General features: G+C 30.5%; 1 protein-coding gene across 4 annotated transcripts; it reads left to right on the forward strand.

The window, feature by feature from the left end:
* The first annotated feature begins 777 nt into the window (after window positions 1–777).
* Window positions 778–16,469, forward strand: LOC126738805 (proton channel OtopLc-like). 4 transcript variants are annotated; one of them, XM_050444243.1, is made up of 13 exons: window positions 778–914; window positions 986–1,187; window positions 4,679–4,909; window positions 5,356–5,452; window positions 9,434–9,638; window positions 10,562–10,682; window positions 11,435–11,705; window positions 11,766–11,932; window positions 12,051–12,405; window positions 13,420–13,669; window positions 15,645–15,903; window positions 15,961–16,214; window positions 16,336–16,469. In XM_050444243.1, exons 2-13 carry the CDS (start codon window positions 1,020–1,022, stop codon window positions 16,397–16,399), a joined length of 2,442 nt encoding a protein of 813 aa, XP_050300200.1. In that variant the 5' UTR covers window positions 778–914; window positions 986–1,019; the 3' UTR covers window positions 16,400–16,469. The 4 variants fall into 4 exon arrangements, with proteins under 4 accessions (XP_050300200.1, XP_050300201.1, XP_050300199.1 ...); XM_050444244.1 differs by having other exon boundaries at window positions 783–891; XM_050444245.1 differs by having other exon boundaries at window positions 828–1,187; window positions 12,051–12,210; window positions 12,274–12,405.
* The last annotated feature ends 2,087 nt before the right edge of the window (window positions 16,470–18,556 follow it).

Here is an 18,556-nt window from a genome sequence, read left to right on the forward strand (position 1 = left end):
AAAACCACATTTTAGCACGTCTCGGGCCTCCATAAAAAAAACCTAAAATGCTTCAAAATTGATTTTATTGGGAATTCTACATATTTATGCAGGTATGTATAAAAATTTCTCTGATAAGAACATTCCTATGTCTTACATTAACATTTACCAGGTACTGGGCACTGTTAGTTGCAAGTGTTTTACTGTGCAGATAATTATATAATAAACACCCTGTATCTCCAAAACGAAGCGTTTCCGGACATATGTTTATATGAACTTTTTTACTTCAAAATTGACAAGGAGTCACCCCTTAAAATTAAAGTCATCACTTATGTTACACCCTGTATATTGTCTTAAGCTGTAAAGTAAGTATTTTACTTTAAGTTATATATTTTGTGTGGTATTAAAAAAAATAGGATTAGAAAAACAAGAAAGACAAATGTCATTAGCTTCACTCTGTAAATTTGCTTGCCAGTTTCCCAATCATAAAAATTCTCAAAATTGGATAATTTTACACTATATTTGCATCAACAAATATTATTATAAAATTTATTATAATAAATAAAAAAATAAAAGTATAATAATAATACAACATTCATCGGTCTTCATAAATATATTTAAGAAACTGGTATGAAACGTATTATGTTAGGTTCCCTGTTTTATCAATTAATTCCGGATAACGCATCGGAATACGTCACATATTTACACGCCGGATAATCCACAAAAAATAACAAAATTGATATAAATTTGTCATTATTGCATTTTTATTACTATATTAAATCAATAAATCAAGCTAAGGAAACGTTTTCTTTTCTTAAAATGACACGAAGATTAAAATCATAAATCTTTTACGTTCGCAGTATACCTAATCGGCAGTTCAATCGATGGTATTGACTAGTGGCTTTCTAAAATGTTAGTAGTGTTTCAGATAATTGGTAATATATTTTATTATTTATTAAAAAACAAGCGTTATTACCACTTTGCTTAAAACAGTGAATTTATTAAGGTGATGGAATAGTAACTAATTTACATAGAAAAAAATGAGGGGTGAAACGACCAGTTTCTTCCAAAGGCTCCCCAGTAGTGAAAGTAGCCCTGATACTAAAAGTGGTAATGATGATAAAGTTAGTTTTGCTATTGGTACGAGGGCAATGCCTGTCTTACCAATTAAAGACAAGTTAAAAGCTGAAGAGTTGGATGTAAACGAGGTAAGAGATTATATAAGTGTATAGTTGCGCTCAGAAAAATCATCTTCTTTTTTAATAATATTTATTTAACGTAGGAGTTACTTATTTTTCAGCTCCGATGAATCTAAAAATCTATAGAATTTTTACCCTATCACATGCCTGTTGAAAATCTCTAAATAATAGGTGGAGGTCCTAATTGAAGTTCTAACTTTGATTAATGCTAAAAGAATTGGTGCGTCGTTGATCCGTTTGCTCTGAAATCGCACTGGTCTCCCAATGTTTTTTGGACGAAGGCATTTAGTCTTAGTTAAAATTACGTACGGTAAAACTTTATAGGCTATACTGATTAGTGTTATCCCTTTGTAGCTTTTACAGACCGTATTATCGTTTTTTTTTTACAATTTCTTGTTTAGAAGGGGTCTTAGTGGGTTGTTTCGTAGCAAGCAAATCCAGTGCTTCCTCCTCTTCACTAGTTACTCCATCAAAGAGTTGACGAAAGTACTTTTTACATGTTTGTAATATTTGTCAGTTATGGGATCGCCATTTTCTTTCTTGAAGTTATTGTCGGTTCTCGGTCTGAATCCTAATTTTGTAAAGCGTAATTTTTCATAGAATATTCTTGTATTCTCTTTTCCCTCTTCTTCTAGTGCAATTAACTGTCTATTTTAACATTCTTCCTTTTTTCTTCTTAACAGTTTCTTTCTTAGGGTTTTTAGTCTCCTTAATCTTTCCCTGTTCTCGTCTATGAACTTTTTAGCATTTTCAGTCTAGTAGTATTTCGCTTCGTCATAGCATCTTCGCAGTCTTCATCATATTAATGGTTTTGTGTTTCCTGCTCTCTCTTAGGGCAGGTTTCTCCCCTATCACCTTTTTAGCTGTCGCTGTTATTGTTCCAGATAAAAGCTTCCAATGGGCATCCATGATAGCATTGAAAGTAGTGTTAGTCATTTCTCTGATAATCGCTCTAGTTCTTCTTGATACTGTGCTCTTATCTCGAATTGATTCGCTTGTTCTTTCCCCCAGATATTCTAACTCTGATTCTGGCTTTGACCAGAAAATTATCCGAATCGTCATCAGCCGATGATCTTTTTGTCTCCTCGTTACAACTTCATTAGGCACCGATGTTATTTTGTGTATATCTTAATATTTAAGCATAAGGGACTTCATTAACATATTATTTGATGCCCCAAGATCTTCTACTCTTGGATCATTGTCTTTGGAAGCATTGTGCAGAGTGTGCATTCTTACATTAAAATCTTCCAGGATGATTATCATATCCTCTTTGGAAGTGTTGGGCTAGTTTCCTTCCTTTTCTTTTTTCTTCCATTGATGCATGTAGCGACAAAAGTGAGTAGTTGTAGAAAATGCCTTTTATCCTAATATAACACATTCTTCCACCAAGTATTCCGAAAGCGTGAGCGTTTTGCTCATTGCCACTATAGAAAAGTACTGAATTCTCAGTCAGTCAGTATGACCCACTGCAGGCTGATACCCATATTCATTCTTTCGATTTCGTTTTTATTGTTGCATCTGGTCGATATAGACTGAGCACGTTCCATGTTTCAATACTCAGGTGTTCTTCTCTTATTTTTTGCGTTATCCATCTTCGTATATCCGTCCTGATCGGAGGCTTCTGTTGCTTCTTCATAAGTAAAACTCTTCCCACGAGGTGGAATGGTTAGTTCCACACTCCACCATTCTTAAACGGGCTTGGGATCGTATACTGTAGAGTTATATCTGCAATCATAGACCATATTTAATTAATAGGCCGCAGTGTCTGCTGCTTTTAAAAGTCTTGATATTCGTATTATTTAGTCCGGACTCTATTAAAGTTGACATTTTCCATCTATAAGAAAGTCAATTATTGAATTCAATCAACTATAATTTTAAATTGTGATGCGATGCGATTATTTTAAAGCAAAATAATCGTAAAAGACTGAAATGCTAAATCTAGAAATTTAGCCTTAGTACATAAACTTATTAGTATAATGAGAAAGCATTTAGTTAAAATTTAAAAAAAAATATGTCTTTTGTTCTCTTCCGATGTTTACAAATTTAAATAATCGGAGTGTCCAGCAGTTTACGTGAGTCAGTCTGGCCGGCAAATTTCGTATCAAAGTATCAAAGAACATAAATACTAGTTTTTTATATACCTCCCTACTGACATAAGTGTTTCCAAATCTGCTTTTGCCAATCACTAATTGGCCGAAAATCATTCATTTCCACCAAAGGGTGGCATAAAATTATGACATGCATATGATAATTTTATGCCAAGCATACCGTATTTTGTGAAGTAAGTAACGGACGCCATCTATATTTTGTTATTTAACATAGCGGTAATGTCCAATCTGAAGTACGCAATTTTTATTTTGTGTCAGTATTTGGCTTATGTATTGTATTTATTCATTCATATATGTCACTAGTTTTAGTTTATTTATATTTTAATAGCAATTTTTTGCTAGCCATTAAATGTTTATAGGAATATGGAACATTCGCACAAAATGTTACACAGAACCGCTGCTGATTTTTATTCTTAGTATGCATGTTTAAGTACTTGGCCACTCAGATAAGCCATTATGATATTAATCAGATATGGTGAGATTTCCTGTCTTTTTAGTTCTTTGATTATCCTATTTCACGGTACTGTATTGAAAGCTTGACGTCCAAAGTGATTAATACTGACCATCTCTCTTTTTCTACTCCATCTCATCCCATTCTTGTGTTACCACCATATTCCAGTACTTTACTGAAGGCATGTATGGTCGAGTACAATCCAACCCAACTTTTTTGAAAACCAAACTTAAAAGAATAGGAAATGGGATATGGTTTCGGTACTAAGATGTGTGGTTTTATCATATTCTTTCTATAATAAATACAATTTCACATTAGTATTAATTCTGGAAAATTCTTTTTCCAATGCTTTACCAACCTTTTGTCAAAATTTTCTTAATATATAATCCAAATGAGCATAGAAATTCAACTATTATCAAAAAGATGCTTTTTTGTATTTTTTCAATCTGTTTTGTTATAATTAATTATGTGTGTAAATTTTATGGTAAAATGTTTTAGATGTTATGTTTATTTGAAATTTAGAGTGAATTTGGATTTTTTTAGTTTTTAGGATGCTTGTATACAAGATTTTGTTGTCTTACGTAATATAGCACATTTTCTTTCCTTTCCTTTCAACTGAGGATCTAATACATTTCCAAGATTGTCCATATGTTGCTTATACTGTAATTTAACGCCATTTATATTAATATTGAAATTTTCTATATTTAGATGTTTTTTGCCATACGCACAGAATTTCAAAATGTCAAAATTAAACCGTTACCAAAATGTTTAACTTAAACTTAATTGAAGAATGAGACTTGATTAATTTTTACCGAATATCTTTGCTGGTTCGAATTGATTTTATAATTTTGTTTAATGATCATCCATATATAATTTATTTCAAAAGCGATAATAATATTGATTTAAACTTATTATTAATAATTATCTTCTACAAATCTTAGGTTAGTAAAAGCAAGCCTACAAACGATACTTCGTCACCTCAACTTAGCAATTATGGCAATGGAGACAACGTTTCGATCACAAATAGTGAAGTTGTTCTTAGAAATCCAGCGGCTGGAAGGCAACTTTACCAAGATAACCATAATAATTTCATAGAATCACCTAGAACAAATAGTTTGAGGCATGCGCATTCCACCTCCGATTTAATAAGGATAAAGCATGGTAAAAATAAGGTATGGATAAAGTAGAAATCTTCAAAGTAGTAAAATTGAAATGGGTGTTACATTTTTATTTAAATTAATGATACATGTAGTAAAACAGACATATTTCTGGAGACTTTCATTTTTTCAGTCATTTATTTCATTAGGCCGAAATTAAACTTAACGTCAATAAAGGACCACTTTGTCGATACGAGAGGCATAAAATTGGTAGCAAAATGTAGTTCCAGTCAATCGAGTTTTTCCATCGTTTCACAATTTTCCGGCCGTCCGCCTTTACGACAACCAAATTTACGGGCTCCTGGTTAAGTTATCTTGACGCCTTCTTGATCTTCCATTATTTACCTCTTTTTTTTTTTAATTAGTGTATAATACGTATCAAATGAGTGTATAATAAATATGTAATATACATGTGTAATAAGTATGTTCTTAATTTAATTAATTTACTTTTTAAATTGTAGGATTCTAGGGAGATGGTACTTCCAGTATGTGCTAACAGGCCAAGGAGTCCATACCATATTAGCCATTCACAGTCGTGTAATGGTCTATGCGTACCAGGTAAAGCTTTATTATTAAAGTATTATAAAGTATACCCCAGATTTAATAAGTATTATTAAATCTGGGGCTTGGTTCTAAAAGGGCCAAAGTCATAAATCGCAATTTTTGATAAATTGACTTTAAAGGTAATGATGTCGCATTAAGTTTGGTTTTTACAACATAGATAGGGTTCTATATTTTTTTAAGCTTGATTTGGGTATAGAGGATATTGGTTTTAAAAAAAAAAATTAAAAATATATAAAATAAATTTATTTGTCAAAAAAAAAATTGACATTGGCCTTTTTTTTTTAAATAATAAATTAAATTAATAACACTTTGGCCCAACTTAAAAAAATCAAAATGAAACTAAAAACACAAGAAAAAACTTCGCAAAAGTCGTTGCACATACATTTTGATAAAAATATAGGCACCTAAAGCGAATCTTCATCATCTTCAATTTCACCAAGATTATCAATTGCAGTCTCAGAAGAAGTTACTCCATTAAGAAACTGGAAAGAGTATGGCTGACTGTTTTTATCAATAAATAGTAATAAGTCCCTCAAATGTCTCATACTTTATTTTTTGGAATGCCTAACGGTTTTTTATTAATAGGGAAAAGTTTCATTGCATTTTCGGAATTACGGGTTGATTTTCTTAATAAATTTAAAGTTTGATATGGCTCGTCTTCAGCAAAAGTGGTTTTGTATTTCAGCAGACCAGGATTTTCGGTAGAATAGTGAATGACTCTTATTTTAGCCCAAACAACAGGGTTTCCCAAAGTATTAACTTTTTTGTGCTGAAACTTTCCCGAAAGGAGTGACTTAGAATTTAAGAATTCTTCCTGAGCCATCTCATGCACAAAATTTGGGGGTTTCCTAGTCACTAAACGAATTAAATTGGCCCAGTCTCTAGGAATTTCTATTTTTACTCTGGTATTTTTTCTAGCCTTTTCAATGGCTGCATGAATTTGGTCGGCTTTCATATGAGTATGTCCCGGAATAAGAAATTTGTGATATATGCTGACATGCCTTCCTTCTCGTTTAAAATATTCTTCAATAATCGTTAGCAGCATAGCAGAAACTAAAATGTATTTGTTTTGTCCAGGACAACAATCACTGTACATAATTATTTATATCGATATTGGCCTTATAAGAAGTTATATAATATTGGATTCCTGGGGCCTATGTTCACATTGGCCCTTTTATTGAAAAAAGAGTATAAAATTGTAATGTTGACATTGGCCTTTAGCGGATTTGTAATTTTTTTCCTGTGAAAGATAGACTTTGGCCCTTATTACACATAATAATCTGGTCTGTGCCGATTTTAAAAATGCACTTAAGCCCAAATCTAAAAAAATGACTTTGGCCCTTTTAGAACCAAGGAACAGAAATATTAGCATAAGTATAACGTAATGAGCTCAATGATAATCAATTTAAATATCTATAGTATTTGTGACGTGTTTTCTTTGAAACTATTAGGACTGTCTTAAATATTAAATGCATATTATATGACCGTCAACAGCCGATTAAAGGAACTTTAAGTCGAACTTTATAAGGAACTTAGGAAAATCGCCAAATTATAAAATGTATATTCGGTATGTATACTATAATTTAAATTCAAAGCAATAAATGATATCATTCTATATTTATTATAATTAATTATATAATAGTCAAAGTCATTTCGAATGATGAGTTACAAATATCTTCTTTTATTTGCTTATAATGATTCACCCTATATACGGATCTAGCCTAAACAGTATATAGCTCCTAAACCCCCAATACCCCTTCTGAAAATTTTAAGTCATTTAAAGGTCTTAATTGTAAGTTCTCGTGAGCGAAAGGAATTTGACCTATTTTTTACGAATTTCTGGCGCTAGCGTTCCGTTCAAGGTAGCCGGAAAATAAAACATTTAGGGATCCGTTATTCTCGATGTATTGAGAGGTTATATGCCTAATTTCATTATTCATACAACCAAAGATATGAATTTTTATTTATATTGCAAGATTTAAAAAAAAAAGGCAAGAAAAGGATTAGTCAGTAGCCCAATTTAAAGTTAAAGTCAAATAAAGATTTATGGTTTGAACACCAATATGTTGTTAACAAAACTGTCACGATAAAAGATAAAACTACCTATTCTTATATAAAATTTACACACTCTAGAGATGAACAAATTGATTTATAGACATAAAAATATTACAAACAAATAAATTAAATTAGTGTAATATCTGGGTCACATTAATTAATCTCTTTTGTTTTAGTATAAGCTTGAAATTTATACTTGAAAATAGTCAGTAGCTTTTCACAAGTAACATACTCGTATTTCTTACCTCTATACTAAATAAGTTATTAAAAACAATCTTATGAAAAGTCCGTGAAAGATGGTTAATTTTTTTTTTACTCTGGTAAAAAATTGGATTTTTTGTTTAAGAAAGATGTTAAGAGATTGGTAAATTTATATTATATGAAGACCGAATGGTATTCACATTTTTCGACTGGATAAGAATATCTTATGCCTTAAGCAAACAGTCTCCAGTATAAATAAAGATGAAAGAGTCAAAGTTTTCTGAATAATAAAGTGAGGTGTGCATATTGTTTGATTGATGCAGTTGACTCATGATACTTAAGAACACATGTCCTAGGGCACATTTTTGCAATAGAAACACGCAATTAAATAAATTTACGGATGCGTACTTCAAGGCATAAGTGAAATTCTACTTATGAAAATAGGCATCTTTAGCCACTTATATAATTGTCCGTGTAGCATAACAGCTAAATGCCAACCTAGAACAGAGCTGCTTATTGTGATTTTCAAACTTTACTTCATTGTCTTATTGGCAATATAACAATGCAATTAAGATATGTGAACCCAAAGAAACCTTAGTAAAAAACAACATGTGCAAATATTGGTTTTTAAAACAGTAAATGATAATAAGTTGCTGTCATACCATCTCTTAATACCAGCCAAATCGTCGGTCGCTATTGTTCTGCGGATAGTTCTATCTCTACTATGCTAAAGAACAGTGGTATCATCAGCAAAGCACGTTACTGTAGATGGTATATCATTTACATAGATTAAAAATAGTAGCTGACTAAGAACAAAGCCTTGCGGTACACCTACTGCGACACTTAACTTATATGATTCAAAACTAGCAAAACGAACGCTTTGAAAGCTGTCAGACGAAAATGACGCTTAACTATTTCGAAATCAAGCCACTGAAGCCAAACATTTTTGCAGCCGTAGTTGCCGAAGGCCTTTGCAAGATCGCAAAACACTTCTGCAGTTGCATTTTCATTATTGAGACTCAGATATAGCTTCTCCGACTATAGAAGAACTATAGACTCCAAGAATACGTTTATCCTATTTGTCAGTAGTTATTCCAGAATTTTATAGAGAGAAGAAAGTAGAGAAATAGGTCAGAATGTAACAGCAGTATCCTCTACTTGTTTGAATGTAGGAATTAGTATATCTTTAGAGAATTTAATAGAGCCGTCACCATTTAAAAAAGAGGGATTAACGGAAGGTTTTTACTTCTCTCAAGGTTTTTATAATTGCTTCAGCTATGATAGAAATAAAGTAAAAAAGACTTGTCGTACACATCACTTATAGATGTTAGCAGAGCTGATAGACAACTGAGTAGTAGGGAAAAAATTTGAAAAATTGTGAATTTATTTTGTGTTTAAAAAAATGCCTTTATTTAAACTCAAGAATTTTTAATAGTACCCTAGGCCTAAATTTATATACATAAATATTCACTTATATATCAATACTAAATAATCAATATGAATACTAATAAAAAAATTAATTTTATTATGTTTCATGAGTATATATATCATGTTATGAACAATTTAGGTGAATTACTTGAATTCTATAGTATGCAATGTGCTTGGTAAGTACAGAAAGGCTGCCAGTAGACAAGAAAATAGCCAATAGTCATTAGGAGATTTTTAACATTTATTCAGGACTATTTCAGTATATTTACGAAAATGTGAATTAATTTACAGGTCACTATGGAAGTATCACCAATCTTAATAGACTCTCAACCCCTCAGGAACATTTTATGCCATATGTACCAGTAGAAAGAGTTGGAAGTGTGACGTTTCAAAATGAGGAATATTATCGAAAGGCTTTAACTTCACAACTTAGCAGCAGTTCTAACCATCACCATAAGCTACCCAGTTTGCCAGAAGCAAAGAAAGAAATGTTTACGTAAGTTATTTTCCTATCAATCTGTACTTTGACAATTAAATATATATGATACACATATATAAAAGTTAGATAAATATATATATTGAGATAATAGAGAGTGATACAGTATAGCAATTTAAAAATTTTAATTGGCATACAATTTCTACGAGTAATTTGATAAAATGTATAAATTTTGATCCATTGTAATTCCTAAATATTTAATACTTTCAGTTTTTTCCAAAGATTGGGTGCATTGACATGGAGGTGAGTTTAACAAACAAGGAAGAGTGTGCATTTTAATTTCATCGGCTTCAAATTGATAATTATTAAAAATACTAAAACACATAAATTTTGTTTTATCCATATTTATTGTTAATTTATTCTCTCCCAACCATTAATGTATTTTTACGAATTGAATTCACGTATAATTTGCTCAACTGTGTCGCTTCATTTATCGTCTTGTACAATAAGAACAGTGGCATTATGAATTGTTTTTATATTTTATCTATGAAGCATTTTTTGAGTTATGACGTTCTTCTATAAATAGAGCGTATATGTACGTATGTACCAAAAATATTGAGGTCAAAAAAATTTCACCTAATAAATTATAAAAAATGCCACAGAGATAGCGTCCTCTATATTTTATATAAAAATTAAGATAAATTTAATTTTTCGTTTTAAAAAAACCCAAATATTTTGTGGTGGAATATTTCAAGGTATCATAAAAAACCGAAAATAAATGTAAAACTTTACTGCCCTGTACCTCAGTTAATATCAACTCTTGGATATAGGAAAGAAAAGGGTTAATCGCAATATTTTTACATAATGTGCAATATATTACAAGTTTTGTATACTGTGATTTTTTATGTATAATTAATTAACAGAACTTCATTCTGTTCTTTAAACATAACAAACAAATATTTTTATTTTTCATTGATTTTTAGTGATATTTTGACGGAAAGTTTAAGTATAATCTACGCCTTATTAATAGTAACCTTGGGAGTATCCTTATATCTAATAGATTATTTGGCACTAAATTCTGAAGGAATTCATCTCTTATCTGAGGTACAATAAGATGTTATACAGGTAGTTCACTGAAAATATCCTGGAAGGCTTAAATGCTAGCTTATGTTTAACGATTTCTTAGATCAATAAAACATAAGAAAAAAAACGTAGGCTACTATATTTTGCAATAACAAACATAAAAACTACTTCTGTACTCTCTTTAATTAAATCTTCTGTTGGTAACATTGCGATACCATTTATTGCATTACTACCAATCTTATCATAAAGGAAATCAATAGAAAAGGTTTTAACTGTTGAACTACAGTTCACTTTTCAAACAAATGCGGTTCAACAGTAATTGTATTTTCGATAAGAAACACCGCGTAAAGGAAACTTTTGAATTTTTTAACTACCTCCTTTGTACCAATATTTTTTCATTTTCATTTTTTAGCTAAAAAATATGGCATAACGTTACACAAAATTAACAATAGACTTAAAGTACAAAAATCTGCTCTTACGACACCATCAATACTCACCATGAAAATTATTGTGAATGGTGCTGACAGATTTATCTCTTATTACCAAAAAACTTTTCTTAAAATCGTTCAATTTTTCATTATCGAGTACGCCTCAGCCTGTTATAGATAGAGTCATTGTATTTATTAAATTATGTCTCTATTCTACCCAAACTACCTTTCAATTTGCTAAAATTAATATATTTGCGCGTACTTCGCTGGTAGTTAGTTATTCCGGTGTATTTTCGATGCACTACCTTATATATTAAATATTTATAATATATGACTATTTTCCAGGGCTTCAGTCTTACCGTTTTAGGCCTAGCATTATCATATTTAATGTTTTTAAACATAGATATAATGATCTATAATTACAAGAAGCGCAAGTTTGAAAAACTAATGGAAACGATTCAGCCTGAGCATATGGAAATTAAGGAAACAGATGAAGGAGTTGTTTACGATCCTATGGTACATAAGGCTCTTACTTTAAGGAAAAAACTTGATCATAGTTACTGTTTTAACAATGATAGACATTCCAGTAACTTTTATTTAAAGATTGGAGCTGCAGGTGGGATAAAAATATAACAGAAGTGCAATATCGTGGTAATAACAATTATGCTGTTTGTAGGTTTTTGTTTGGGACATCTAATTCACAGCTTTTTGATCCTTACCTATCGAGGAGTCGTCTTAAACGAAAACACTGGCGAGTGTTTGAATGTTCTTACCTTCGTTATTGAAATTGCTTATCCTATTTACTCTATTATACTATTGTTTTTTATCTTTAAGTACTCTAATGTAAGTATGTGTAAGATTACCGAAAAATTCTAAAAGGGTCCTAAGCCAGACAGAAGTGAGATATTTATTTACTGCATTAACAAATTCGATTAGTGAACCATATTTATATATTTTTTAGGTTATTATCAATAAAAATCGAGATTTCCATCGTTTTGGTTTCATGCATTGTCTGGCATCTAGCTTATGTTTTTGGCTTTGGACCATATTCAGAGAAACCGCTGAATATATTCAGAACTCCAGATATCCTACAAGTGAGGAAAATAATACTGTTACTCAGGGTATGTTAATACTTTTTATTAGAGAGAGTGTAAAGAAAAATAATTCATTGAACTTTTTTGTAGAATACGTTAAAGTTCGTATGATTACTCCGTTCAGATTTACCGGCATCTGTGAACACGATGAACTGAACGTGATCTATCAAAACTTTTCGCCATATCTCTATCCCTTTAGTGTCGAATATTCGATTTTAGTCGGTAAGTCTTTATTAACTTATATTATAATTAATTAAAAACGGTAAATTTTACAAATGCCTGCATCATATTTTTCATAAGATAAAAACACAAATTAATTACTGTCATACGTTTTTGAATACTATATTTAGGATATCGATAAGAAATGATAAAAGTAAGATGTGTTATAGATAGAATACAACGTTTTCAAAGTTTAGTCGGCACTATTGCTAATTTTATTATTATTGAAGCTACATAGTCGGTTAAATAGACAAACTGGTAGTATTTGTTTCGCTAATTGTGAAAGGAAAATGAAATAAAAATCAAACAACGCATTCGCGAGTAATGTTAAAAAATTCTTTTTTTTTTAAAGAATACCCAGTATGTAAAATTCTCAATCGAAAATAAATTGAATTCTAAGCAAAAGTTATTATATGACCTTTTGCCTGAAATCAGAAATAATTAAGAAATTCTCAATTTTCTAAAAATGCCAACGTGGCTGTGAATTCATATACAGGGTGTTTTACTAAGCGTGGATCTTAGGAATTGTCAATCTGACAGCGTTGGAATTTTTTTTGATATTATTAAAATGGTCGAGCGAAAATGCGGGAAATTATTTTTAATTTCGAAATATGGCCACTAGGGGATGTTACTAAAAGGTCAATAATTCAATTCTAATTTTCTCCGGAAAATGTCAGGTACCTTAGGTACCTTTTTTTTTAACATAATTAGAAAGCTTCGAATATTTCTTGATCAAAGACTCATTGGTGTACCAATCTTCATAAAGTAGGAGAAGGTAGTGAAAGTTTAAATTAAACTAATTGTTTAAATTTCTAAAAACTTTTAAAAGACTTTAGCAGAATTGAAAAGTACATTAAATTTACTAGAATTGTATTATCATAAACAATGTGTTTTGTGATTTTATTCTAGCTATTTAGCTTTATAATTATTTTACGATTACTTAACTTAGTGTAACGGAAAGAAACTATGTACTGGTAGTAGTTGCTGGTTATAAGAAATATGACTTTTTTTCCTTAGTTGGCATAATTTACATTGTATGGATTAACATCGGACTATGTGCTCCAAAAGAAAATGATCATGACGAACATCATCATGGAGAAGATACTAGAGAATGCAAAAATGAGCGGCGAGCTTCTGAACCAGAGAGTAACGTCACAATACATGCAGACTGTCACGCGTCAAATAAAGGATTGTTTGGTGGTTTTATAATATTGGTCTTCTCGTTGCTTAGCGTTATTTTATTTTTTATCACCTACTATAATGATGAGTAAGTATGGTATTTTAAATATTACTTCAGACTTACATATTAATGAAGGGTGTTTCAATAAGAGGGCCAGATTCAGTGGTCAATAAAATATTTTTTCGATCACTGAATCCGGTTTTGTGTAGCAAAGTATTGAAATATTTATTGATCTAGAAAATATACATTTAGTAATTTTATGCGAAATAAAATATCTTGTAAATTTGCTGACATATGCGTACCCTTATGATAATTTTTTTATTATTTAAAAACACCCTTTATTATAACCGAACTCTTTAAACTTAAATACGGTCATACGATTCTGTCTTGCCTCCAATAGCATCATCAGCGACTATTGTATCTGCTATTTTATTAGTTTCTTATAGTAAATAATGTATAGACAGCACTTTCTGAAGCTAAACAAACCTCCATTAGAACATGGTAAACAAGACATAACAGTAGTTATATTTTGTTCAAACTTATCGTTCGAACTTGCTCAATAAACATGACTTCATAAAAGTTTCCTTAATTTCAAAAATATTATTCAAATTGATTTGGATCTTGAGTAAAAATTTTAGAAAATCCCTTTCTGAATCCCTCCTTATTTGAAGGAACTGGTACCAGTAGTTTTCGAGAAGTGGATGCTCACCTTGACGTTCGAACTTGCTTAACGGACATCACCTCATAAAATAGTCCTTAATTCCGAATATTGACTTGGACCTTAAGCAAAAACTTTTTGAATACCATCTTTTTTTTTGAAGCAAATAGTCCCTATAACTTTTGAGATTTTGGAGATATTCCCACCAGCAATGCCATTATTATCTATAACTTCCGAATTTGGCATGAAAACTTCACTTCAATGCGACCTATTATACTTCAAACACCTTTTCTGCTAACATCTTCATGATGAATGAGTCTCCTTTAAGCGACTAAAGCAGAGCCTATTTTACTTGGCTATCAATTTGTAACTAGCTTGATACATTTTCCACAATTAAAAAAGGCATGCAATCCTCCGTTCCAACCACATTTATAACGCAGTTAACTAATATTATCTATAGGAAAAAAGCTGTTAAGACGTTTCTTTATTCTTAGAATATGCTGGAAATCTATCAGAGATACCTTTGTTGTCAGATTTTCCACGAAATTAATTTTTTATAAAACTTTAGAGAAATATTTTAAATATGACAACTTTGACAAGTCTTCTTCATATTTAAATGATTCCCATTCCATACGGGTAACACAGTGAAAGTTATTAGCCATAATATAGATAATCAAAGATAGAAAATTAAGAGATGTAAATATATTAAAGTATAGATTGAATATTTAAGAATATTTGCTCTGTTATATTCTGTGTCAATATCTTATCCCAAAGATTTCAAAGCACCCAAATATTTAATGATATTGTCATATAAATTTCTTAAAAGGGTATGTGGGTTTTTCCTTACAGAAGGATTATGAAAAATGATTATAGCCTCTAAATGATTATAAAATATTAGTTTTTTATTTTTATATTTACCTTTAATAAAATTTGCCAAGCAACTAACTAATATTCTAAAATTACCTTTAAAACCTTATAAACCTGTATTGTTTTTTTTATTTAAGGCGAATTAGATAAATAAACTTTTGCATCGGATCGAATTAGAGGGCAACTTTAATATGGGCATATAGTAGTAGTAGTAGTAAAGGTAGGGGGAGCTAAAGCTTGGCAAGTAGGTTTAAACAGTCCATTTTCGCCAACCCCAGAATCACACGGTCTTTACTGAGTCGGCCTCTTAATAAAAGCTTGCATGCTATCCCAGTCCAGATCTTTAAAATTTTTCCATTAGAGTGTAGTTGCTTCAAACATTTTCCTTCTCAGGCAACTCCACCTATCGTAAATTCCTAATATGTGATAAGAAGTTTCCTCCCCTGTACCAAAATTCGGACAGAGTGGACTATATTACTTAGTATAGTATAATTATACGAAAATATTTTATAAGCTTTTTTATTTTTTATATTTTAGCAAAACTTCAGATCTAGCAAGTACAGGTCTAGCAATCACTCAAGCTACCAGCCTTGTGGTTATTATTTTAATGATAATAGCAGTGACTTTTGCGTACTTTCAAATGGTTAAGCTAGATGTCAACTCCGAAGCTCATAACTCTCTTGATAACTTTTTATGTTTAATGTGTTTACCAGCATTCTTTGTTCAAGGCGCATTTAGTATTATTGCAGGGGCAGTATTCGGTAACGTACTGGCTGTAATAGAAAATGTTTTTGAGGTAAAACCTCTTAATTTACTCTTTATTATTAGGGATTTTATAGTAATCATTTATTAGATTATCCAAGTGGTTATTCAAACACCTTTTATTATGGATGGTATGTCAAGAAGTAGTAACACAAAAGAACTGAGGAAGAAAAAGCCTGGCAGAGAGTTTGTTACTTTTCTAGTAATCTGCAACGTTGCTTGCTGGCTAATGATGACGTTTGAGGTAAAAGCCCATGGCTTGGATCAGTACAGGCAAGATTTTTATGGAAAAGAATTGTGGAGTATTGTAGGGCATATGTGCTTACCACTAATGATGTTTTATAGGTACTTTTTTCCTTTTTACCTTCTAAAGTCATTAATAAATAACAACTAATCTTTTCATTATTCAGATTACAAATAAAAATTTAAAATAGCAATATTAATTTCACGTTAATTTTTATTTCAGATTCCATTCTTCAGTATGTATTGGAGATATTTGGAAGTACGCCTATATGCCGTCTGGACATTGATTTTATTAAATTTTAATTTATAAAATTAAGAGATGTAAATATATTAAAGTATAGATTGATTATTTAAGAATATTTGTTCTGTTATATTCTGTATATATTAAGTCATTCTCTGGTTTTGTTAGACTGGATAATTAATATTGGAGATAACTGAGAAAGACTCATAAAAATTCAAGTCCGCAACAAATATTTGATAGGTTAATTTATATTTGCATTTAGAGCGGTATATGACCAAAAATATATAAGATAAATAAAAAAATTGAGAGATAGGCATGTAATAGGAACTTTAAAATAATATAAAATATTGTTTATTAAATTAATATTAATAAAGAATTTTAATTGATAAAGTTATATGTATATCATGGTAATCGGGTACAATACGTCATGTTATTGTGCATACATAGGGTTGGACTAACCTTGACTAGTTGAGAATTGATTTTTTTCTTGTCTCGTTTTCTCATATTTATTTTACTCCCAATATAGTATATATATTATTGTCAGTTTTTTAACCGTTCGTTAAGTGTGAATTAAAACAGTCAATGCACGAAAACAGTCAACTGATTTATTTACTTACTTACACTATGCGCCCCTTATATACTTTACGCGACGCGACTTCTTATATGAAAATTCGATATGTATACCCGAAAAATGAAAAATCCCAAACTTTGGCAGTCGATACCTCGGCTTCTATAGCCACTATCGAGAAAATTCTAATGGTTTTTTTTTAGTTTCATCCGCGAGGTCGTAGCTCTTATATTAGTTGAGATATCGCATTTTTGGAGCCCATTTTTGGTCTCAAAAACAAGGTCGAAATTGTGGAAAAAAAATTGTGAAAGTGCTCCTATTCCTTTAGTTCTGCACGAATTCCGTTATAACCCGGTGTTGTGCATATATGTATATACGTATTATATGTATAATTGAAGCAGTTTTTAAAAATAAAGATGTCAAGAAAAATAGTAAACAAATATGTAACTAAAAATATGTCTGCATTTTTCGTAACTTTAATTTAAATTGTGATAATTAATCAATTTTACTAAGAATAATTATCAAGCAAGTCGATATTTAAACCATTGGAATTGAATTACGTCTTATTGTGGAATCTAGATTCTTGACAATATGTTTACTTATAATGACACATATACACCTGTAAGCGATTATGCTGATTTCTAGCTAGAGCCTATTTTAGTGTTGTATTTAGCCTTTTTTATTATTTTATACACATCAAAATATTGTACCCCTTCCTTGAGAGATGTAATAGTGAGAAGCTGTTTTAAAATTAAGAGCAAAATAGACAGTGATAAAAATGATCGTAATGGTGAAGGCTTGCTAGTCTGTTGTATATATGGTGGAGCAAATATAAATATTTATAACGACTTTTCGTCCTGTGAGTAAAATAAAAGAAGCTGACTACCCAGATCAAGTAAGTCCAAACTCCTGCACTACCAGGAAAGTTTTCTGTTTTGAAAAAATTATTTTAAATTTCACAATAAAACAATGATTGTATCTTTTCATATCTATCCTTTTCATAATTTGTATTTGTGTAAGATAAATAAATATTTTTTTAGAATTTGTGGGTGAATATTATCTGCTAGACATAATTTGTTTAATCTATAAGCATATTATGATACGAGATCTATAATAACAAAAATTCCTTCAAATACAAAAACATGCTTAAAAAGCCTTATGCTCCACATATGGACTCTATTTGTTAATTATAAACTCGTCTCTATTGGACCAAATCCAAAGTAAAAAAAAAACAATCTATTAGCAATATGGTCCGCAGGAATAAATCACGGACGGCCGTGCATCAGTGCCAAAACACAATTGTAAAGCTATCGTTTAGGAACCTCGGCTTGCTTGACAATAATGACACTCTTTATAGTCAGCTTCCGTTTTGTTATTTAGTTGACCACGCATCATCGGATAGGCTAACTAGTTTAATTTTTTTTTATAGGAATACGATATATTAGAATGGTTTTTTGTTTGTTTCCTGGCTGGTCATAGCTTGATGGGCTTATAGTAGAGATTGAAATTTAGTTACTGAAATAATAATCAAATGACTTTTTGATACAACTATTTTAATAAGTAAAACAGGATTTTGAGATAGAAAATATTGTTTTGAAATGTTTAAATATTAAAATTATATAATAATTATTCACA

The sequence above is a fragment of the Anthonomus grandis genome, chromosome 7, assembly GCF_022605725.1.
Source record: "Anthonomus grandis grandis chromosome 7, icAntGran1.3, whole genome shotgun sequence".
NCBI classification, from domain to species: Eukaryota; Metazoa; Arthropoda; class Insecta; order Coleoptera; family Curculionidae; genus Anthonomus; species Anthonomus grandis.